The sequence below is a fragment of the Polychytrium aggregatum genome (assembly GCF_025602895.1).
Source record: "Polychytrium aggregatum strain JEL109 chromosome Unknown BJ171scaffold_3, whole genome shotgun sequence".
Classification (NCBI taxonomy): domain Eukaryota; kingdom Fungi; phylum Chytridiomycota; class Chytridiomycetes; order Polychytriales; genus Polychytrium; species Polychytrium aggregatum.
The window spans coordinates 1122624-1143171 of NW_026516205.1; the positions used below are offsets into that span (position 1 = coordinate 1122624).

Sequence of the window (20548 nt, forward strand, 5' to 3'; positions counted from 1 at the left end):
TTTCATCAAGAAAATTGTGCCACAATGAAATGTACTTTGCCCAATCGGTTTCTTCAAGGAAGCTAACGGAGGCTTTGCTGACTGCATTTGCTGACTGCATTTGCGGCTGCATTTGCGGCTGCATCGGATACGATGCATTCTCTTGATGAATTATGAGCAGTGATGGTGGGCCTTACACTTTATTCAGAAAAAAACGGGACAATATAGCCGTTTCCATGAACATGTAGTTTGTGATGTGCTTGCGTCAAGCAAAGCCACATGTTCATGGAAACGGCTATATTGTCCCGTTTTTTTCTGAATAAAGTGTACAAACGCCGTGTCAACAATCACAGTTCAGGAGCATGGGCAGATATAATGCAATGTTCTTGTATTTGGTTCGCAGAGTTCCGTCCTAGTTGCCATGTGGCCTCCACCCGGTTATGGAGGCGAGTCAAGGTTGAGGCCGTTCGGTTCGAGTCCTTCCAGCCGGATGACATACCGGTACACCGCCGGCATTGCCAATCTATCACGGATATGGCGCCCATTTCGAGCAGTCGCTTCTATATCCCTGCCGCTTGCTTGATCTGCGCCAGACCAGGAATCCAGAAGGCGTCATCTCGGGCCCGCAGGGGATCTTTGATGGAGGTGCCGTAGACAAAGGCGTATCCGTCTTGGACGAGACCGATACCCAGGGACGATCCAGCCCCAAACAGAATTGCATACTTGGTGTATTGGAGCGATAGCCGGGCTGATGGCGAACCCAGGGAGACAGAGCTGCCCGTCAGCGCTCTGCTATCGATACGGCGATCCAACCCCGGCTCGTCGGCAGAACCCTCTGGATGGCAGATGCCGACGGCCTTGATCGTGACTTACCGGCTGCAGAAAATCCGAGCGAGGTGACGGTTCCTGCGGCCAGGCTGTTGATCCAGCCCTCTCGTCCTGTTGCTTGCTCAAAGGCATTTTCCAGACAGCAGAAGGCCCCCGAGACTGCCGCAAACTTGAAGCCATACCGGAATCCTTCTTTGAAACCCGCATGGGTCATTTCGTAGTTTTTGTACCTGTGGTAAAAGAACTGACCGGGACCAGGATGTTTCGCACGGTTTCGATTGTCGGCGCCTTAGTAGCTCGAACCGGCAAAGGCCACCCACGGAAGTCACGTCTCGTTCTGATCCTCCGAATGGCTCTTGATTCCCTTCGTGTCATACGATCTTACCCATCCGCCGACTGTCTTCGGTAGTCGATGTGCGTTCTCGGCAAGAAACTGCATCGCCCGATGACGGCCGCCCAGGTAAAATCCCGAAACAAATCCACCGATGGCGCCGCCAAGGGTGATCTTGGTGGCCCACATCGTCGACGGCGACATGATGGCTTCGATCTGGGCTCGGGCATGCTTGCCGCGGGCAAAGACATACTCATGGAGCTGGACAGCCGACGTCCATGTCTGCTGCAGGCCGCGGACCGCTGAGAGCTGCCCGTCCTGGTTCTGGCTCGTGGGCTGGCTGGGCTGCGGTGCTGGTGATGGGTCGGGCGATGTCATGGCTCAACGATCGGGCGGGTGTTCTGGTCGGCGGGCTGTCTCGAGGCCGCAGGTTGGCCAGGCCGGATCGGCGATGGCCAGGCCGGTGGCACATCCTGACCACGTGTCCGTGCTGCGCAGGCTATTTTCGGCGCCGCGTCTTCCTGAGCCGGTCGGCAGCAGGCCCCTCCGCTGACTCTGTCCTCATCCCGCACGAAACCCAAGCCCATCCGCCGCATCCACCGCATCCACCGCATCCCCGACATGCTGAGCGCCCCCACCAAGATCCGCATCGGCTGTGTGCCCGAGCACTTTTCCTCGCCCCTGTACATTGCCGAGGCCGAAAAGCTGTTCCAGAACGAGGGCGTCGAGGTCCAAGTCGTGACCTGCCCTGGCGGCACCGGCGAGATGATCAAGTTCCTGAAGGAGTCCCAGATCGACATGGCCATTGCCCTGACCGAGGGCCTCGTTGCCCACATCGCATCTAACGCGGCCGCTGGCTTCAAGATCGTGGGCACCTATACCGCCAAGCCGCTGACCTGGTCGATTGCTGGCAATCCCTCGGCTGTTCCCGAAGGCGCCAGCCCCGAGAACGTCCCGCTTGAATTTGTCAAGGATGGCAAAATCGGCGTGTCGCGGATGGGCAGCGGCAGCCACATCATTCCGTTCGTGCTGGCGGATCAGATGGGCTGGCTGCAGGACGGCGCCGCTGCACCGTTCGAGTTTGTTGTGCTCAAGGACATCCACGGACTCAAATCCGGCGTGCTCAGCGGTGCGGCCGATGTCTTTCTGTGGGAGCGATTCACCACCAAAGTAAGTTTGATCCGCCTTGACTGGTGGCGAGCGATACCGCCGACATATGGACCCAGCGATGGCTCGTACAGCGCCTGATCCCAAACAGCGCCACCCATGGCACCATACCAACGGCACTGGCTCTTCACATTGGGGGAGGGTCGATCCGCGACCGGTCAATCGCATTAGCGGCATCTGACCGCCCCACTTTTCTGCTTCGCACGCAGCCTCACTATGACTCTGGAGAGCTTTACCACCTGAACAACATCACACCTCCCTGGCCTGCGTTTATGTTTGCCGCCAACGATGGCATTGTTTCCTCGCAGCCCGATGCAGTCAAGAAGGTGCTGGCGATTCTCAATCAGTCAACCGCCCGTTTCATGGCCCAGGTCGAGGGCGGCCAGTCGGTCGACTACGTCCAGCAGCGATTCCACCAGAAGCGCGAGGATGTCCAGGCCTGGTTCAAGACCTTAGACTATTACGGCGACCTGACCTCGGTCCATGAGTCCGTCATCACCAAGTGTGTCGGTATCCTCAAGAACGCCGGTGTGATCAACTCCTCAGCTAAAGTCGCTGTTACCGACCTTGTTGACACTCGAATCGCTAAGATCGTCTAAACAGGCGTCGGTTGGCATACCGAGGCGGGCAGCTGCCGCCTGCCCCGCGTGTTGATCACGCTGTTCTGCACACCACGTCGGTTGCTCCTGTACAATCAGTCAATACAGTGCTTCCAAGACAGACGGACAGGAATACCGAGTTTCATACTCGACTCTGTGACTCCACTCTACGCTTGACTCAAGAAGCAGGGCAGTTCCGTTCAAAATTGGATGAGTAGTCTCTGAGAGCCTGCGTCCAATAGGCCATGTGTAGTCAAAGGCGGCCGTCTCGATAGTCTCCGGATGGCGACATCGGGCCGCCTCCAGTCTCTGCGATTGCTCTGCACAGTGACCATGCTGTGCACCACATTGGCGCTGTGATCCCACCCTGGGGAATGAACCCGAGCTCACGTCTTGGCGCAAACTCTGCATCAGGACATCGTCGCATGGTGGTAGTGTGAAATTCGAATGTGGAAGATGGCCGTGTGCGTTTGATCAATGTGCCGGGTCAATGATTCGATCAATGTACCAAGTCTATTGGTTTGGTGAATGCATCAAGTCAATGTTAAACTAAACAATCACCCAAAAGCCGGGTGTCGCGGTGCTCATGCAAGTCACTGAATCGGTGCATCAAGCTGGCTTCGACTTGCTTTCATCATGTGCCCCAGTCCGTTGCTCAAACGCAGTCTTTCGTCTGCTCGATAGCCTGCCAGACCACTCTGCTTCGCCTACGCTCGTCACAACAGCGAAGACGAGCTCTGGAATCGGAACAGCTCTGAGGTACTGGGTGTTCTCTTCTCGACTGTGGACTTGGCAGCGCCTTGAGACTTGGAAGTAGCAATGAAGATCAGGCACGAGCCGATCAGAGCCGTCCCGATGATGCTCCAGAACCCGGGGCGCACGTTGAACAGCAGCCAATCGGCCAAGAACGCAAACAAAACTTGGGCGTAGTTCATCGTGGCCGCACGACCGGCCGGCACCAGCTGCAGACTGCTCGAAAAGAAGATCTGCCCAACAAATCCAGAGATGCCGATGATGGCGATCTGGCGAGTCATTGGCCGGAAACGATCCAAAGTTGGTCAGTGCTGCAGTGACTAGGGCACGATAGCAAGCCGCTCGTTGCTGCGAACGGGCGACTTTTTTTTGGCAAGGTTGTTCTCAAAGTCTCGAGCACAATCAACTTGACCAGACGTTGCAGCTCAAAGATACTCACATGCATATAGGTTGTTGGAAGCTGCGGCAGGATCCAGGGCTCGTTTGGCATCACCGCCCCGCCGATGCAAGCGAATACGGCTCCGACCTGGGGGTCGCAATCGAGAGTCTTCAGATGCTGGGACGAGCGATGACGAAAACAGCCACCGTCCGCACTTGAATTGCAATCCCATGCGTCGGCCTTCGTGTGTTTTTGGGACAAGAGCAGAATACTGACCGCCGAAAAGTACGCTATGATGTGGTAGGCGCTGGCCGCATCGCCGATTTTGCGGATGATCACATAGATGCCCGCAGAGAAGCACGCGCCCGCCAGGGCGACGACGACACCAAGGGAAGATGGCGAAGTTCCGCTCGAGCTGGGAGTCTCGGCAGTGGCCATATCGACGGCGCTGTCGTCATCTACGTACACCGAGAACGGGTCGGCCTTCCCAAAGATGGCCTCGGGGTGGGCAACAAAGATGACGCCCACCAATGAGAGGATTGTACATACTGCATCTTTGAGCTTGGTTGAGTAGAGTGCGCAAAGCAGACAGGTTAGCTCTCGGAACAAGAGTAGCTGTCGGGAAAGGCAGCGCACGCAGCAAGAGTCTCAAAAATACTAGCACAGGGCCGTTTGGGGCACACATACCCCCCAGGGCTCCTTGAGAAAGTAGATGGCGAGGATGCCTGTGAACGACGGCGACATAAAGCCCTGTTCATCAAGCAGCACGAGGTGAGTAAATCGGGAAGAACTGTCCCCCACCATGCTCTCTATCCTTCGTGCCCAGATCGTCGCCTACAAAGCGAGGCGGAATCGGGCAGCAGCGACCAAGAAAACGTACCAACACCGTGGATTCGGCAACGGAGAGGCAGGAGAGCGCGTAGACCGAGCATGAGAGCCCCGAGAATCCAAGGATGCCCCGGAACAGAAGCTACGGCGGACAGCGAGCGGGACGAGGGGCCATTAGCGTCTGTCATTGCAGCGACGAAATCCGCCGATATTCTTGGGAGGCTAGAAAGACGGACTGCAATCATAGTCATGCCACGGGATGCTGCGAAGCTCCAGTTGCATACCAGCATCCGAACTCCAGGCGGGCCGGAAAAGATGTACTGCGCCTTGCTCAAATAGAGGGTCGCAATGGCCATAATCCAGACCAAACTGGTCCGGAAGAACACGGCCTCGAAGAGGGGAAGGGGCTCAGGCCCGTTGGACAGTATTTTCATGCTCAAACTCATCCCCGTGAAGCTGGCCGAGGACAGGACCATGTACCAGAGTCCCCGTGTCGCATAGATTCGGTCGGCGATTTCTTGCCAGCCGCAAATGCGCTTGGGGGGCTGATGGCTGGGTTTGAGTCGCTTGATCAAAGCCTCTCGGTCGACGCCGTCGAGGTCCGCCTCCAGATCGTCCAGCTCCTCGAGTGCATGCTCTTTCTCCATGGTGGCGCAAAAGCCTCACAAGCAACTAAGGATGGTTGAATGATATGGGCGTCCGGCAGAGGTGGAGTTGTTGGGGCACGATGGCTGGCGAGCAGTGCGGGAACATTCGCTGCCTCAAGTACTGCCAGTTGCAACTCTCAAACAGCAATTACAAATCCTGATGACATCGACGAGAATCACAGCAGGCCCGGTGGTGCTTCAATCCGCATCTGGCGCTTGATGCTTGTCGAGAGGCCCAGCATCATGCACAACGTTACAGTGCAATACAGCAAGTACAATGAAAAAAAGGGACGTTCCGGATTTTTTGACCACTGACCGAATATTTTGTTGCCTCCGAATACCATGCTCTGGTCATGGCCACCTGGGAAGGGTTTGTCTCCAGCTTCAGTGTGTCCAAGAGCACCATCCACTACTGGAGCGAGTTATCTCGCACTGCATGTTCAATGAAAACGGGGGCACTGTCCCGTTTCGTTCTGAACATGATATAAGTCCCAATTCAAACAAATCGATCAATAGTTCGTCCATCGCCATGGAGCAATCCGCACACGATGCCAGCAGTCTCGCGGCAGATGCGATGTTTTCATCAGGGACGTCAAGCGGCTGTATTCAAGATCATGCTCCCAGGATTGGGACGACAGTGGGGACTGCTTCTGAATCGACATGGACTCAGAGACGGCTGAAGATGCTGAAGACAGCTGCGACCAGAGCAGCGGAGCGAGTGGTTAGCATGTGCCTACTGATATGGTGGGCTTCTGTGCGGCGAAGCAACTGATTCAATCGGATCGATCAGAGCAAACAGCAGCTGAGGATGATATGCAGGAACAAGCGAAGCAACGAGGCCCATCTGTCGCCGCCGAATCAATCGAGATGCAGTTTACCTGAACCAATGACCACAAAGGCGATAAAGGCCATCAGGTACGGATCCAGGCGAGGCTTGACGTCCTCCTCCTTTTGCTGGATCGACATGCGAGTTAGCAGAGCGGATCCCATCGACAGTCTGGAGCTGAGCCAGGCTGTGAGATGCAGCGATCGCTGCCCAAGCCTCTCCCTCACCTCGCTCTTCTTGACCATCCCACGCTTGTGGATGTTCTCCTTGTACTGGTTGTTGCGTGCACGGATCGTCGGTGTGGAAGGCTAGGAGTCGGCAAGACAGAGCGAGCATCACAGTCAACAAGCAGACATCCGGTCTGGGACTGAAGGAAGGAGATCGCCCGTCTCAGCTGGTTCTGCGAGTGCTGAGACATCAGTGTACCATTTTTGCAAGCCGTGTGGTCGGTGACGGTGATCCAAGCAGAGTGGGGTTGTTCCTGGCAGCCCGTACAGAAATCGGTGTCGGTTGATGCTCTGAGCGATGGAGACGCTGTTCACCTGCCTTTTTGGCCGGGCAGCCGATTCGGTGCGCAGCAGGCGGGGACAAAGCGGCCACCAAGCAGCCACCAAATGGCCGGTTGTTTTCTGTCCTGGCTCGCTCTCTGCTGCGACCTGCTCGCTCGGCAGACACATGCGAATTGCGGAGCAAGCTTGTGCCTTGGTGCCAGCTTGGTGCCCGCACGTTCAGTAAGATGGTCAGCGCATCATGGTCAGCCTTTCATGGCCAGCGCATCATGGCCAGCCGTCCTCGCCCGTATCTGCTCGCACAGCAAATCAATCCCACGTGACCGGCGGGGTTGCGGTGCAATTTGCCCAAAAACACTTGCTCCCTGGTCTCCCCTCGATCAAGTCCGCCTCTCCCGGCGGCGCTCGCTCGCTTGCATCTGTCTTCGCGCCCGCTGCATCTGCATCTGCATCTGCATTCGCAGCCGCATTCGTTCATTCACCCGTCATCTCGATCCCTGGACGGCTGGCTTTGATCCTCGGCCCCAGCCCATATCGGCCTGCGAAGCAATCGTCGGTGTCCCGACTCTTCAGTCCCGTTACTCCGCCTTTCCGGCTGCACTTTTCCAGCACATCGGCTCGGCTCGGTTCGGCTCGACTCGGCTGTCTGTCTACCCGTCCGCCTTGCTGGAACCAACCGACATCTAGATTCTGTAAAGACATGAAGACCGCACCGCAGCTCAGCTCCGTTTCGTCCCTGTCCGTGGCGCTCACCACCAGCAAGGTCGAGGCAGCCCACGCGCTGTATCCCTCCGATTCCGTCAGATCCAATCTCTCTGAGCTCGTGGCCGATATCGATACTGACGAGGGAGACGTTGACGAACTGATGCACGACTACACCCTGACACGCTGCATCGAGGAGGAGGATGCCGAGGACGAGAGTGCCGCAATGCTGACCGACGAGCTGTATGATGAGAAGCCATTCATCGCCATGAATGCAGAGACGGAGCTGGTGTCGCCCACGTTTGCCGTACGTTGCGTGTCCTTGTACTCGGAGCAGCTTGTGCTCGCTGCCGAGCCATACGATAGCGAATCGCCCGCTTCACATCTGTGCGTCAACGATCGTTTGCCCCGGCCTAATATCCCACTCCGATCGGCCCCAATGCCTTTTCTTCGATTGCGACGCAGACTGCGGCAGAGTTTCCGGGGCGGCTCATCTACGACATCAATGTCCCCTTTTATGCGGAGCAAGACGAATATGGCAACGAGAAGGTGTCGCATTTTTTCGGAGTCCACAATCTGATGACTGGCTCGGCCATCCAAAAGTTTGTGCTGGAGCGCTTCCTGGATCTAGCCACGCCGCAGCTAGACGATCATATGGTCAAGTCGATGGACATGGAAGGTATCTCGGGTGGCTGATGAGTCGGCCAGGAGTCTGAGGACCAAACGGCATGCAGCGAGGATGGCGTCGGCGCCGTTCGCTCTCTGCTGACCGATTGTGCATACTCTGTCCGTTATTTTATCGACCGGCCCGACTGTCGACAGGGATGATTGATGTTTTGCTGGGGTACATATCGAGAAACAATGTATCTGAATCGGCGCTGTTGGCTGGATCGCTATCCATCTGTGAGTTGATCAACAGCGACGTCTGCGGGCGAGTCCGAGACGAAACCGATCCGGTTGCCATGCGTCGATCCTATCAAGCGATGGAAGTGCTGAGCAGCCGAGCGGCCATCAATAAGAAGTTTGTGAGCCAGTTTCTGACGCAAATCGGTAAGATCTATGGCAGAAGATGGGACGGGACTGAGAACCGGCGTGAGCTCCGAGCTGTATGCTGGGCGACCTAGTGTTAGGCCAGGCTGGACGTATTTGATTCTATTTTTGTTCTTGTGTGAACTTGCTGCTGCCTATCTGGATATCGAATCGCCGCTAAATCGGTCCACCACCGTACCATCATGCGGGAATGCGAAACGCTGACTTGCTGGAATGGATCGACACGACGGCTTGCCATTGAATTGGATGTGAACAACTCGGCCTGGGCTCGCGATGCGGGAATGCATGGGCAGTGATGGGCCTGTTTCGGGTGTTTGAAACAGGCGCCGAGGGCAACTTGAGGTCAGTTCGTGTGTCTGCATCGCACATATATGTGCGCGCATTGCCGCCACGAAGGCCATTGTACTGATGCATCCTCTCCAATGGTCGTCCGCAGACACTTTCGGTACTGTGCTCGGGCGTGCATCGCTCAATGTCGTGCCTTCCTGCACTGTTGAGCCTGTATATCCTGCACCATGAAGCCGCGGACGCACAGCGCCTGACTGATTGGAAATGTGGCCGCTGGCTTTTGCAGAAAAGCGTTCCTGTCGATCGCCGAGCTCCACGACACCGTTATCGACACCACCATCACCGAGATCTGCCCCGAGATCCACCGCCCATATCTATTCCAACTGCTGCGGTATATCGCCGAGCCTCCGATCTCGGACACGCTCTCGCAGATTGTGTTTGCGCCGCTGCGACCCAAGACACTCGAGAAGCGCCTGGAGCGCCTGGAGTTGTTTGCGTCGACCGAGTTTGTCGAGAGCGTGATCGACCTGATTTGTATCCAAGGTGGGTGGGCCACTTTTGGAAGTCACTCGTGAGGTGGCTATGGCCATGCTAGACACCTGTTCAGGTGGTACTGTATGGCATCAAGGAGATGGCGGACTCCTGCAACATCTTATCCATTCATTCCTGTCCCTCGCCTTGCTCCTATAGACAACCCGACCGTGTCGGCGGCCGCAGCAGAGTTCTTTGTCAAGACGGTCGAAGACTCCTCCGTGATTGACGGCGCAGGGGCGCTCTTCCACAACGTCGAGCTGGACTTTCAAATCCTGTCCAAGATGATCGACGCTCTGTGCAAGCCCAGGTGCTCTTTCCCGATTCGTTCTGGAATGCTGGCCCTCCACGCGCTGGTCGTGAAGAGGTATGCGCAACTATCGCTGAAGGTGCACCCGCCGTCAAACCAGCGCCTGAAGATGGGGCAGTCCTCCGTTGTTATCACCATCGTACACTGTAGCGGCAAGGCGAACAAGATTCAGCTTCGCGATGCCTCGGCTGCTAATGACTCGGTATCGCCTCTGTGTTCAACTCGTGTGCAGCATCCCTCGATGTAACCCGGCGCCCGCCTCTGCCGAATCAAACAAGTCAAGCGTTCCACCACTGCACAATCTGAAGCGCGCTGTGCTTTGGAATCTCTGGGACCACTGGGACAAACTGGTCTTGTTGGTGCAGCGCAGCCTGGAGCACGACCCGCCGTTGGCGACCACAACCCGGCTGCTGTTCTACGACATCTTCCGAGAGATGCTGGGCTTTGTCTTGGCTCCAGAGTCGACCGTTGACTCGCCATTGGAGAGTAGCGTTGTCGACCAGCTCGCGGGCCGGGTGCCCTGGGCGCTGTTCTGCTCGTGGCTATTTGAATGCAACAGGTTGGATACGCTCGCATGTTTGTCTTGCTTGGGCGAGGAGGCAAGGATACCGCAGTGCTGCGGCGACAGTCGCCGATCCTTGGGTGTACCGTCCGCGTTCTCGACGCTGTTCTGACTCATTCAAACTCGCTCCGGTACCGAACAACGTCTGGCTGTAGCGAAAGCAGCATCGTGCAATCAGCCATTCTGAAACTTCTCGCGCACGGAGTCACGTCGGACCATCTGCCGACACTTCAGACCCTGATGAGCGACTCTGTTATGCTCAAGTATGCCAGCGCTCACTTCCAAGCAGGTAAGCGCCGGAAGGAGTGACTGACAGGATGCGACTCCGGCCCGTCTGCCGCCATGGTTTCGAACAGCGGCTATCACGCCATGCACTAACCGATTGGCGGTGCTTCATGGCTGCAGGGGGTCCGCACGGTCGCTCGCTGAACCACCCGTTCGTCCTGAAGCTATGCAACATTGCCCGGTAAGGACACCCGTTCCGATACTACGCCTGCATCATCCAAGTGGCGACCGGAAATCCGCGGTTGTAGACAGGCTGCGTCTGGATCTTGACCGAAAGTGGGTCCATGGCCGTTTCTGGTACGCCTTGGCAAAGCGCCACGGACAAGTATTGCCGTGCTGACCCGTGTGCTTTTGGGCATGTTTACCCCCGGTAGTCTGCAAGCCCAGATCGACTCTGCCTCGCATCTGTCCCAGGTCTTGGCGGCATCGCGGCTATGGGAGGGACTCGAGGAAGTCGTGCGGAAGGAGACGACCCGGTACCTGACGGGCAGCGACGACGAGTCCGACGTGCCGATCGACCTTGGATCACCATGTGAGTAGCATACTCTGCGAATTCTGCTGGCGGAGAGCTGTGGGAAATGTTGGGCCGATGCTGCCTTTCGCATGACTCTGGGCCCTCTCGCTTGCGATTCTGACCGGGCTGTACGCATCTTTGGCTATCAGACGCCTCGTCTCTGGGCTTTGGTTCCCTTGAGCTTGACAGCACAGGCACCGCCAGCACAGGCGCTGGCTCTGATGATACTGTGCCGGCGCTGTCGACGAGGCTGCCGAGCACTTCGCCGCCACTGGAGGAGGACCCACGTGACAGCTAGCTGGGACGAGGAGCGAGGCGCGAGCGAGAGGACAGCGAGGCGCGGCGAGAGGCGATGATGCGGAGAGGTGGCGGCGATGGCGACGAGGCGCATCCGGGCTTGTCTGGCTGCCATCGAGGTTCCAACGACACATCTCCATCCCCGGCCTGCTGCCTCGAATAAAAGTCCCCCCCCTGTCAGACACCCGCGCATCCACACTCTCCGCAACCAAAGCACACAGCAAAAATGAAGGTCTTTGCGATTTCAATCCTGCTCCGCAGCAGCCAGGGCACCGCCAAGGTCCTCGCCGTCGAGACGGACCTGTCGACCTTTTCGTTCTTCCAGAGGGGCAGGTACATATCGTCTGTCGCTTGCTCATTCTGCTGCGATGCTTGCCTGCAGTCGCTCGAAGCCTGCATACTCGTTGTCTCCGAGCGACAGTCTTGGAGTCGCTGGGCGTTATCTGCCTCTGAGCTTTGAGGCAGCAACGTCCCTCCCTCCGCTCGTCGTTGTCGCCGGACAGAGAACGAGGGAGAGCAGGAAGCAGGGAGGCAACTCTGGGCATGTACGACACTCTGGACGATACCCTGGCTGGCGCTCGGCCAACATCGGGAGCCAGCTTCACTTTGCTGTCGGAGGTGCTGCACCCTGTGTGCTCAAGAATGCATCGCCGTTGCATGGGTCAAGGCTGGAGCCTATCGTGGCTGGAGCCGCTCGCTGGCCCCCATGTCCCCGGAATACCGTTGTCTCCAGGCTGAATGGAAGAAGGGAAGTGCATGTGCCCTCAAACAGCCATAGAAAGCACCGGTGTTTTCGGCTTCAACGGACCTCGGTCAAGGTGGCCAAAAGCTGCAACGAAGGATGGCTTGGCTTGGCTTGGCTCTGGAGGAACCACATCGGCGTCGCCGCAATAACTATGCCTCCATTGCGGCTCTGTGCCGGCATGCAAGCCAAAGAGATACCGGCAGCACAAGCGGTGGCGTCAGCTTTATGGAGAAGCAGTGTCGACGGCAACGCCGACAATGGGCATCGTCGAGTCAAGGATCCCAAGATCCCTACACTATCCAACACAGGACCGCAGAGCTGCTTTTGCTCGCATCGGATCTCTGGACTGTCTCGGCTGACATGGTCGACAGGAATTCCTGTGCTTCAGGACAATCGAGTCCCATTTGGCGGTGTATGCTTGCATGTGCAGTGGACTAACCCGGTTCCCTGGTTTCGATCCAACCACATGCGTACCCTCCCATCCCATTCCCGGAATCGGCAGTGTCCAAGAGTTTATGGGCTTTTTCTCGGTTACTGCTGCCGAACGCACCCAGCCTGGAGTGCGTCAGAAGATCGAGTCGGATAGTAAGTTCAAACGGGACGAGGAGTGATGGATAGACGGGGACTTGTCACCGATGGCGATGCTGAGGTGATATGTCGCTGGTCATCCCGCAGAGTGCACTTACTGGCCGAGCTGCAGAATGCGTCTGCCTCCGTGCAGCATAGCGACGCGAGTGCAACGGCGTGATATCGACAGGATGGCTGACAATGGCTTGACACCTCTACCGCCAGACTACGTTGGCAACGTCTACACCCGGGTTGACGGCCTCAGCGCCGTGATGATCACGGACGGCGAATATCCGACCCGAGTGGCGTTCTCTGCGCTGAACCGACTGCTCGAGGAGTTTGCAGGCCGATTCCCTCAGTCGCAGTGGGCCAGCTTGACGCCCGCGCAGACCCAACCGGCCTACCCGGAGCTGAAAACGCACCTGCAGACCTTCCAGAACCCCGAGGGAGCGGACCCATTCCTGCGAGTGCAGCGCGAACTTGACGATACCAAGATTGTCCTGGTGAGTGGAGCCATGTCGGTCTGATGCAGAGGGATGGTGCGAGCGGGGGAGGGTAGCGATCCCGAGTTGGCGAGGTGCGTCCTCGATGGAGCTGACCAGTATGACGCAGTCGGATTGCTGTTCGTGGTCGAGGATGAAGTTGGCGGCAACGGCGATGAGTCGGCGTGGCAAATGCGGTCGTGGATCGAAATGACGAAGCATCCATGAGTCGCGGACTGCACTTGGCTGGAGATCCATGGACATGTGCCCATGGAAACAGCGACGGAAACGGCGGCGGAAACACATGGGTGGGGGTGGGGCCAGGGGGCGAGGTTGGGTGGGCCACACGGATCGGAAGTGACGGAGTGCATGGCGGAATGCATGATGGAGGAGGTGCATGAGGAAGGGAGTTCATGGCAAGAACGATGAACTAACAGACAGCACGGATCTCTGCAGCACAAGACCATGCAGACGCTGCTGGAGCGCGGCGAGAAGCTCGACGACCTGGTGGCCAAGTCGGACCAGCTCTCGACCCAGTCCAAGGTGTTCTTCAAGGCAGCCAAGGATAATAACAAGTGCTGTGTAAGTGTGCCTGTTTGCGGGCACGGCGATGCTCAGGCGGGTGCTGGGCAACGAGGCGGGCTGCATGCGCTGGATTCTAACGCCGCCGCCCGTATCCGCAGTCCTACCTCTGAAGCCTTGTGAGCCAGCATGACAAGATCCCGGATGGGCCATGCGATGTGCCGTTACGCACCAAAGCAGCCGGACGGGAGCAGGATGTATTGTGCGGTGCATGCTCTGTGGACGGGGTCGAGTTGTAGAATACAGCAAAGGGTGCACAGAGCCTGGCCAGCCACGCGGCGGCCGCCCCAAACACCCACGGCCGGGAGCGGGGGGCTGGTGGTCAGATGCGCGCCCATCTCATCGCCCCGGCGGCAGCAAGGCGTGCGCAGCGGATGCGGGAAACGCTGTGGGGATTTGTCTGCGGGGTCGGCATCGACACTATTAACGACAGCGGTGTCGACAGCGATGTCGACATGGCATTAGCGTTGGTGGCAGCACCACCGTAACCACAACCACCGCAACCACCACCACCGCAACCACCACCGCAACCACCACCGTAACCACCACCACAGCCAGCGCAACAACCACCACAACCACCACAACCACCACCGACACCATTATCGACTCCGAAAGCGACACCGTCGCACAGCGGCCCATCGGCTCGTTGCGCCGCCGTCGCTTGTCGGCCCTGTGTTCCCGTCGGGTCGCCTTCCCGTCGCTGCCCCCGCGGGAAAGCCTCTGCAAGGCCCGCAACGGATATTGCAAGGCCGCCCGCCGTCCCTCGCTCTCGCTGCCCTCTCCTCTGCATCTCATCGCCTTGCCGCGCTGTCGACTCCCGCAAGCCTTGTCGTCCCCGGGCTGATTGTTGTCTCCGTCGCCCATCTCCTTCAGGTGCGTGCTCGTCTGAGCCTGGCCAGCCGCCTGTTCTCCCCCCCCCACGGCCCGTCCTTGCCCCTATAAATCCCGCTCTCGCCGCTTCCGTGCTGCTGCTTCCAGACCTACTCGTCCTGCCGCCCTCTCCAGTTGCATCGTCGACGCCGAATCGATCCTCCAGCCGCGATTCTCACAGCCTCTGCTCCCAATATCTACAGTCCGCCCAGTCTCTCTTCAGCGTCTCTTGAGCCTCTCACTCCGTCGGAGCATCTTCCTCAAGCACATTCATCGCCCAAACCATCCTCACCACCCGCACAGCACCATGTACTCTGCCCGTGGCCTCTCTGCTGCCCGTGTGGCATCCAAAAGTACTCGTGGTCCTCGGTCGGGCCGCTGGCTCTCGAGCTCCTCGGCCCTGCGCACCCAGGAGCCAAGCGCTAACAACGCCCGGCCCTACAAGGACAAGTCCACCATCGATCTCATCAACTCGATGATGGTCTTCCGCCTCTGCACCGTGCCCAAGATTGCCGAGATCTCGGCGCCCATCCTCGATACGGCCCAGAAGGCCAATGTCCACGCTCCCATCTACTGGGGCATCAAGAACACCTTCTTCAAGCACTTTTGCGGTGCGTATGCCACTCGTTGTGTGGGCGGTAGTGCTGTGCAGCAGCCACTCCTCATTCTGGCCCGCAGAGTCTCTTCTGTTTCCCGGTGTGCACGGCCCATTTCCACCCTGCCGTCCGCATCGGCAGCGTCCCAGGCCTCTGCCATCTTGCTGAAGGACGGTCCAAGGGTCGGCCGTGGAGTGTGCCCAGCGGGGGGAGGTGATTGGCTCTGCTCGAGACCCACCCGCCATGTTACTCGCTGTGCCCGCTCATAGTGACTGACTGTGACGCACGTCGTCTCGCACCTTCGCATGGGACACAGCCCGTTCGCTGGCCAGCCACTGATCTTGTTGCATTCCGTCTCTGTCTACAACAGGCGGCGAGAACATCGAGGAGGTTCTCCCGACCATGGAAAAGTTCAAGAAGAACGGCATCGGAAGCATTCTCGATCTCGCCATGGAGGCCGACGAGAATGCTCCTGAGCTCGTTGGTGCCGAGGCCAAGGCCTTCACCGCCCATGTCGCGCAGATGATGAAGGAGAGCATCGACATTGCCAAGATGCAGCCTGACTCGTTTATCGCTGCCAAGATCACGGCTCTTGTGCCGCCCGCCGTTTTGCAGCGATGGTCCAACTCGATCCGCGCTCTGCGCACCGTCTTTGATGCCTGCGATGCCGACAAGGACGGCCAGCTCAATGCCGCCGAGCTGGCTGCCTTCTTGCAGCGCTTCCCGTCGCTGAGCGCTGCCAGCTTCCCGCTGGCTGCCCGGACGGGTCGCCCAGTCGACTGGATCGATGTCACCGATACATTCACCATCACCAACGCCGCCACCCGCACCGCTCTCTTGGGTCTCGAGCCCCTCAACTCCCACAAGGACTTTAGACTCGCCACCGAACAGGACTTTGCCACCTCCGACCTGGTCGTTACCGAGATCGACAGCATGTTTGAACATGCCCGCCAAACCGGTGTCCGTATCTTTGTCGATGCCGAGCAGACCTATTTCCAGCCGGCCATCGACGACTATGCCCTCTACCTGTCCAAAAAATTCAACCCGCGCCGCAGCCTCAACGGCCCCGCCTTCCCGATCGTCTACAACACCTATCAGTGCTATCTCAAGGACACGTACTCGCGCCTCAGCGCCGACATGATCCGCTCCGAGCGCGGCGACTACAGCTTTGCCTGCAAGATCGTCCGTGGTGCCTACATGGTCTCGGAGCGTGAGCGTGCCAAAGAATTCTCGTACGAGGACCCCATCAACCCCAACATCGAGGCCACTCACCAGGTCTACAACAGCGCCATCGAGTTCCTGATCAGCAAGATCCAGTCGACGGCCGCGCCCGAGGGCAACATCCCCGTTGCCTTTGTCGTTGCCAGCCACAACAAGGGCTCCGTTGCGATCACCCGCAAGCTCATGGACGAGTACAAAATCGAGCGCAAGGAGAACCGTGTCGGCTTTGCCCAGCTCATGGGCATGAACGATAGCACGACCTACGGACTCGCTGGTGACGGATACAAGGTGTACAAGGTGGGTTTGGAGCGTGGGTTAGGAGCGTGATTTTGGTGTGGATATGCGAAGCTCTGAGATTTGGCTGATGCCTCGACTGATGCCTCGACTGATGCCTCGACTGGTGCCTCACGATGCTTCGGTTGTGTTGTGGTGCTTGGTGTGGCATTGCTGTCGTGTCTGCTTGACTGGGCCGCTGACTTGATTTGCTTCTCTTCATCTACAGTACGTTCCCTATGGACCGGTTTCTGTCACCATCCCATACCTCCTGCGTCGTGCTCAAGAGAACTCGTCCCTCCTTGGAGGCGTTGCAGAGGACCGCAAGACCCTCTCTGACGAGCTTGTCCGCCGCCTGACCCTCAAGTAAATGGATTCTGTGGGTGCAGTCCGCGCTGACGACCCGGTGGCCCGACGGTAGCTTTCTCGCCATTCGTCTGCACGAGCACATTGCCATGCAGGTCGATCGTCCTCTCGTCCAGAGCAGCATGCTACCCCTCCCAAGCAACGAACCTGTGCCCGTGCTCGGACTTGATCCCCTCCAATGTAGTAGAGCCGAACCGATTCCACAAGCATTCTGTGGGTCTTTCCCGTCTATAACCCACACCCACCCTGTACGATATTCATCCACGACTCCGCCATGCTGCTTACTCGTTTTTTTCTTGTCCGCTTGCTTGTTTCTTTTCTCGATCGATTCCAACTCCTCCACTTCGCCATGCTCTCTACCCCCCCCCTTTCTCAATATTTATCCAGTTCCACTTGGTGCACATATCCATCCCCTGTTCTTGTATTTTTTTTTGCCACCACAACACCCAGATCCCCAATGCTTCTTTCTTATTTGTTTTCCATCGCTGAGACGGGTCGCACTGTATTTATGGCTGGTGTCGAATATCCTGCGCACTCTGAATACATGCATGCACAGTCATCCAGCCATCGGCTTCTCGTCGCTGCTGTCGACAGCAATGTGGTTGCACTATGGGTCGGTGGCATTCTTGCATCAGTCGATCAACCAGCCAGCCACGTGACGATCTCGCTCGCTGGTGTCTCGCTCTTGGCTTGTGTCTGTCCGAGACCAACCCTGGCTCCTCGCGACGAGGGAAACGGCCTCGTTGTTCGCAGATTCAGTTGCCGGCCTGCTTCTCTTTGCCCCTAACAGCGCGCACAGCTCGGAGACTGCAAGGCTTCTCCAACGAAACACAGACTCCCCCCCGCACATACCGGTCGGTATCTGTGCCGGTCGCCATCCAGACGGGCGGGATGGCCTCCATTTTTGCACATCACCTTCTCCCCCCCCCTCTTTCTTGTCGCGGATGATGATCTGTCGGTTGGCTCTCGAACGAGAATTTGGCTTGATGCGGAGCGGTCGAGACTACAGACCAGCGTTTGCTCCACCTATCCTTTCGCCAACTTATATACTGTCCATCTGGACGCTGTCGTGACCCTGTCCTGATCCTCTCCGCATGCTCTCCGCATGCTCTCCGCATCCGTTCCGCATATCCACCTCCACGTCCACATCCCGCTCGACCATCTGCATCCAGACTCGCTGAATCGACTCCAACATGGCCGGCCGAGGATTGAACGATAACGAAGTCCAGCAGGAGATGCAAAAGATGGTAAATTCAGTAGCATGTCATACAATAACCCGCTCTGATGGCTCCCTGTGACGGCGCACGAGTGGATACTGGAGGAGGACGGGGAGGGAACGACGACGAGCAATGGAGCACGCGCCAACGTCCCGACTTCGAATGGCTCCGTAACTGGGGTCTGCGCGGGTCGTGCGATTTCTTTATGCCGAAGGAAGGTAGCAGCGGCGTCAGAAGATGGAGTGGAGCAAGGGACGAGTGCTCTCTCTCCAAGTGGCCACATCCTCACAACTCGATTGCCAAGATGCATGGGTCCAGCCATCTATCCTACATCCACCCCATCGCGACTGGGCATGCTCAGCCGCCTGGGTCTGACTGCTTGCTTTTCCCGCTTCGCCTCGCTCGATATCGCAGGTCAGCTTCATCAAGCAAGAGGCCTTGGAGAAGGCGCGCGAAATCAAAGTCAAGGTAATGCATCTGCTGCCTCACGCACTTCCCTTTGGGCTATTGTGAGACTCGTTCGACGCCGTGTACATCTGCGGCGCGGACATACACACGCCTACTCAAAGAACGTAAGTAGGCTGAGTTCGTCAATCTGGATCCATTCGGATCGACCAGGCCGACGAAGAATTCAACATCGAAAAGGCCAAGCTCGTGCGCCAAGAGACTCTCGCCATCGAAGCCTTTTACCAGAAGAAGCTCAAGCAGTCTGAGGTCCAACGCAAGATGTGAGTGCTTGGATCCAAGAGTAGCAGCAGTAGCAGCAGTAACAGCAGAAACGACCGCGACGGCATACGCATGGTCCTGTGTTGAAAGCGAGCAAAGCCAATGGCAACTGGCCGATCACCCTGCTCGAACCGACCCAGCAGTGGTTAACGTAGCTCGCTGAGAGCACTGCACTGCCTTTGGCGACTGTTACCGCCCCACTCTGTTTACAACCACACAACTAACCTTCTCTCTGGTGCGAGGGCAGCGCTCAGTCGAACCACATCAACAAGAACCGACTACGCGTGCTGCAGACCCGCCAGCAGGTGCTGGAGGAGCTGTTCAAGGAGGCAAAGTCGAAGCTGGTCTCGCTCACCCAAGACAAGACCAAGTATCAGCACCTGCTGAAGGATTTGATCCTGCAGGTCAGACGCGCGGTGGGAGCATTGGGCCGGTTGGAGAACGGAAGAGCGTTAGCTCCTCACGTCGCTGGCGCTGCTTCGGCTGGGGCTGCACTGGATTAATATGCCTAGTGTGCGGTGTATCGCATTCAACGACACCATGGTCCAGTGATCTCTCAAGTCTAGTCCGATCTGACGCTTCCTCACACAATGTACATGCAGGGTCTCTACCAACTCATGGACACATTTGTTGTCCTTCAGTGTCGCAAGGTCGATGTGCCCTTGGTCAAGGCCGGCTTGGAGATTGCCGTCGCGGAGTACAAGAAGGCTCTCAACCGACCCGTGACGCTGACTCTGGACGAAGCCAACCCCCTTCCTGAGACGAGGTAACGAGTCCGAGGACAGTTACGGCATCAACGAGCGCGGCTAGAAGACGGCGACCTCAGAGGGAGCTTTTCGTGTGGATATACACCGATCCAAGCTCGCCCTACTTCGATTGGTATTGGGAGCCCACCCGTTTCTTACACGGGCCACATTCAGCCCATGGTGACGCATCTGCTGACGTGTATGCCTGTATGCCGCTTTGCTTTCAGTGCCGGCGGCGTCGTCCTGTCCTCCCTCGAAGGCCGCATCCGAGTCTCGAACACGCTGGAGAGCCGCTTGGAGCAGCTTGGCGACACAGTGAGTAGCGTGCCAGCAGCAGCAGTAGTGTTGCCACAGTTCTGCAAAATACCGTCACATGGACAACGCTTCCTGATACATGTGACGCTGCATTCAATCCAGATGCTTCCCGATATCCGATACACTCTCTTCGGTCCGTCGCCCAACCGCAAGTTCTTTGACTAGAGACACGCTCGAATCATCTCGCTCCACGATCCAGCTCTGGTGAAAGGGAGGCGTGCAGACAACAATAGTGCTGTTATCTCTTCAACTTGATTCGTTTGTGATTTCTCACTCGCATTGACCTCGCCTGCTCCTATATGCTTGTCGATTGGCCGACTTGCGCGGACAAGTGAGGAAATGCGGATTTGGAAGGCCCAAGCAGGTGTGGGATATGATCGCAGCCGGTGTCAGGACCATGGCCAGCCCGCGCCGTGCCTGTCCCTGCGCAAATACATACTTTACTTGGAGTGGAGCA

General features: G+C 57.6%; 8 protein-coding genes across 8 annotated transcripts; 5 read left to right on the plus strand and 3 right to left on the minus strand.

The window, feature by feature from the left end:
- Positions 1–350: 350 nt before the first annotated feature.
- BJ171DRAFT_595482 (uncharacterized protein) lies at positions 351–1559 on the minus strand. Its single transcript, XM_053114607.1, has 3 exons — positions 1193–1559; positions 853–1051; positions 351–727 (listed from the first exon to the last, which is right to left on the minus strand). The coding sequence occupies exons 1-3, from the start codon at positions 1514–1516 to the stop codon at positions 540–542; spliced, it is 711 nt and encodes a 236-aa protein (XP_052971144.1). The 5' UTR covers positions 1517–1559; the 3' UTR covers positions 351–539.
- Positions 1560–1703: 144 nt separating this feature from the next.
- Positions 1704–3027, plus strand: BJ171DRAFT_454760 (uncharacterized protein). Its single transcript, XM_053108259.1, has 2 exons — positions 1704–2308; positions 2515–3027. The coding sequence occupies exons 1-2, from the start codon at positions 1760–1762 to the stop codon at positions 2902–2904; spliced, it is 939 nt and encodes a 312-aa protein (XP_052971145.1). The 5' UTR covers positions 1704–1759; the 3' UTR covers positions 2905–3027.
- Positions 3028–3398: 371 nt separating this feature from the next.
- Positions 3399–5747, minus strand: BJ171DRAFT_488370 (uncharacterized protein). The gene is made up of 6 exons (XM_053109368.1): positions 5149–5747; positions 4917–5006; positions 4724–4786; positions 4313–4597; positions 4097–4183; positions 3399–3926 (listed from the first exon to the last, which is right to left on the minus strand). The coding sequence occupies exons 1-6, from the start codon at positions 5509–5511 to the stop codon at positions 3621–3623; spliced, it is 1194 nt and encodes a 397-aa protein (XP_052971146.1). The 5' UTR covers positions 5512–5747; the 3' UTR covers positions 3399–3620.
- Positions 5748–6088: 341 nt separating this feature from the next.
- On the minus strand, positions 6089–6841 carry BJ171DRAFT_488372 (stress-associated endoplasmic reticulum protein). The gene is made up of 4 exons (XM_053109369.1): positions 6764–6841; positions 6565–6645; positions 6390–6465; positions 6089–6206 (listed from the first exon to the last, which is right to left on the minus strand). Exons 1-4 carry the CDS (start codon positions 6764–6766, stop codon positions 6178–6180), a joined length of 189 nt encoding a protein of 62 aa, XP_052971147.1. The 5' UTR covers positions 6767–6841; the 3' UTR covers positions 6089–6177.
- Positions 6842–7236: 395 nt separating this feature from the next.
- BJ171DRAFT_488373 (uncharacterized protein) lies at positions 7237–11496 on the plus strand. Its single transcript, XM_053109370.1, has 12 exons — positions 7237–7855; positions 8014–8227; positions 8371–8598; positions 8892–8940; positions 9035–9043; positions 9173–9429; positions 9577–9784; positions 9960–10286; positions 10445–10578; positions 10695–10755; positions 10949–11106; positions 11238–11496. The coding sequence occupies exons 1-12, from the start codon at positions 7547–7549 to the stop codon at positions 11384–11386; spliced, it is 2103 nt and encodes a 700-aa protein (XP_052971148.1). The 5' UTR covers positions 7237–7546; the 3' UTR covers positions 11387–11496.
- Positions 11497–14022, plus strand: BJ171DRAFT_488375 (Longin-like domain-containing protein). Its single transcript, XM_053109371.1, has 5 exons — positions 11497–11718; positions 12633–12715; positions 12923–13200; positions 13636–13761; positions 13863–14022. Exons 1-5 carry the CDS (start codon positions 11612–11614, stop codon positions 13872–13874), a joined length of 606 nt encoding a protein of 201 aa, XP_052971149.1. The 5' UTR covers positions 11497–11611; the 3' UTR covers positions 13875–14022.
- A 916-nt stretch (positions 14023–14938) lies between these two features.
- BJ171DRAFT_419136 (FAD-linked oxidoreductase-like protein) lies at positions 14939–17091 on the plus strand (the record flags this gene model as incomplete). The annotated part of the gene is made up of 3 exons (XM_053107375.1): positions 14939–15242; positions 15598–16745; positions 16951–17091. The coding sequence occupies 3 exons, from the start codon at positions 14939–14941 to the stop codon at positions 17089–17091; spliced, it is 1593 nt and encodes a 530-aa protein (XP_052971150.1).
- A 1189-nt stretch (positions 17092–18280) lies between these two features.
- On the plus strand, positions 18281–20309 carry BJ171DRAFT_627224 (ATPase, V1/A1 complex, subunit E; the record flags this gene model as incomplete). Its single annotated transcript, XM_053115547.1, has 8 exons — positions 18281–18334; positions 18719–18772; positions 18874–18876; positions 18923–19032; positions 19278–19434; positions 19633–19796; positions 20004–20091; positions 20194–20309. 8 exons carry the CDS (start codon positions 18281–18283, stop codon positions 20254–20256), a joined length of 693 nt encoding a protein of 230 aa, XP_052971151.1. The 3' UTR covers positions 20257–20309.
- Positions 20310–20548: the final 239 nt, after the last annotated feature.

What these genes read in the sequence shown, in the direction of transcription:
- BJ171DRAFT_488373 (XM_053109370.1), top strand. Translation starts at nt 7,547, where the DNA reads ATGAAGACCGCACCGCAGCTCAGCTCCGTTTCGTCCCTGTCCGTGGCG. An exon ending in CCAGTTTCTGACGCAAATCG is followed by an intron (nt 8,599 to 8,891) that starts GTAAGATCTATG and finishes ATGCATGGGCAG; the next exon opens with TGATGGGCCTGTTTCGGGTG. An exon ending in CGACCTGATTTGTATCCAAG is followed by an intron (nt 9,430 to 9,576) that starts GTGGGTGGGCCA and finishes TTGCTCCTATAG; the next exon opens with ACAACCCGACCGTGTCGGCG.
- BJ171DRAFT_595482 (XM_053114607.1), bottom strand. Translation starts at nt 1,516, where the DNA reads ATGACATCGCCCGACCCATCACCAGCACCGCAGCCCAGCCAGCCCACG. An exon ending in CGAAGACAGTCGGCGGATGG is followed by an intron (nt 1,052 to 1,192) that starts GTAAGATCGTAT and finishes GGTCCCGGTCAG; the next exon opens with TTCTTTTACCACAGGTACAA. An exon ending in GCTCGGATTTTCTGCAGCCG is followed by an intron (nt 728 to 852) that starts GTAAGTCACGAT and finishes GTTCGCCATCAG; the next exon opens with CCCGGCTATCGCTCCAATAC.
- BJ171DRAFT_454760 (XM_053108259.1), top strand. Translation starts at nt 1,760, where the DNA reads ATGCTGAGCGCCCCCACCAAGATCCGCATCGGCTGTGTGCCCGAGCAC. An exon ending in GGGAGCGATTCACCACCAAA is followed by an intron (nt 2,309 to 2,514) that starts GTAAGTTTGATC and finishes CTTCGCACGCAG; the next exon opens with CCTCACTATGACTCTGGAGA.
- BJ171DRAFT_488370 (XM_053109368.1), bottom strand. Translation starts at nt 5,511, where the DNA reads ATGGAGAAAGAGCATGCACTCGAGGAGCTGGACGATCTGGAGGCGGAC. An exon ending in CGCCTGGAGTTCGGATGCTG is followed by an intron (nt 5,007 to 5,148) that starts GTATGCAACTGG and finishes TGTCCGCCGTAG; the next exon opens with CTTCTGTTCCGGGGCATCCT. An exon ending in TTCTCAAGGAGCCCTGGGGG is followed by an intron (nt 4,598 to 4,723) that starts GTATGTGTGCCC and finishes TACTCAACCAAG; the next exon opens with CTCAAAGATGCAGTATGTAC.
- BJ171DRAFT_488372 (XM_053109369.1), bottom strand. An exon ending in GGATGGTCAAGAAGAGCGAG is followed by an intron (nt 6,466 to 6,564) that starts GTGAGGGAGAGG and finishes ATGTCGATCCAG; the next exon opens with CAAAAGGAGGAGGACGTCAA. An exon ending in CTTTGTGGTCATTGGTTCAG is followed by an intron (nt 6,207 to 6,389) that starts GTAAACTGCATC and finishes CTCTGGTCGCAG; the next exon opens with CTGTCTTCAGCATCTTCAGC.
- BJ171DRAFT_488375 (XM_053109371.1), top strand. Translation starts at nt 11,612, where the DNA reads ATGAAGGTCTTTGCGATTTCAATCCTGCTCCGCAGCAGCCAGGGCACC. An exon ending in TCGTTCTTCCAGAGGGGCAG is followed by an intron (nt 11,719 to 12,632) that starts GTACATATCGTC and finishes CGGAATCGGCAG; the next exon opens with TGTCCAAGAGTTTATGGGCT. An exon ending in ACGATACCAAGATTGTCCTG is followed by an intron (nt 13,201 to 13,635) that starts GTGAGTGGAGCC and finishes GGATCTCTGCAG; the next exon opens with CACAAGACCATGCAGACGCT.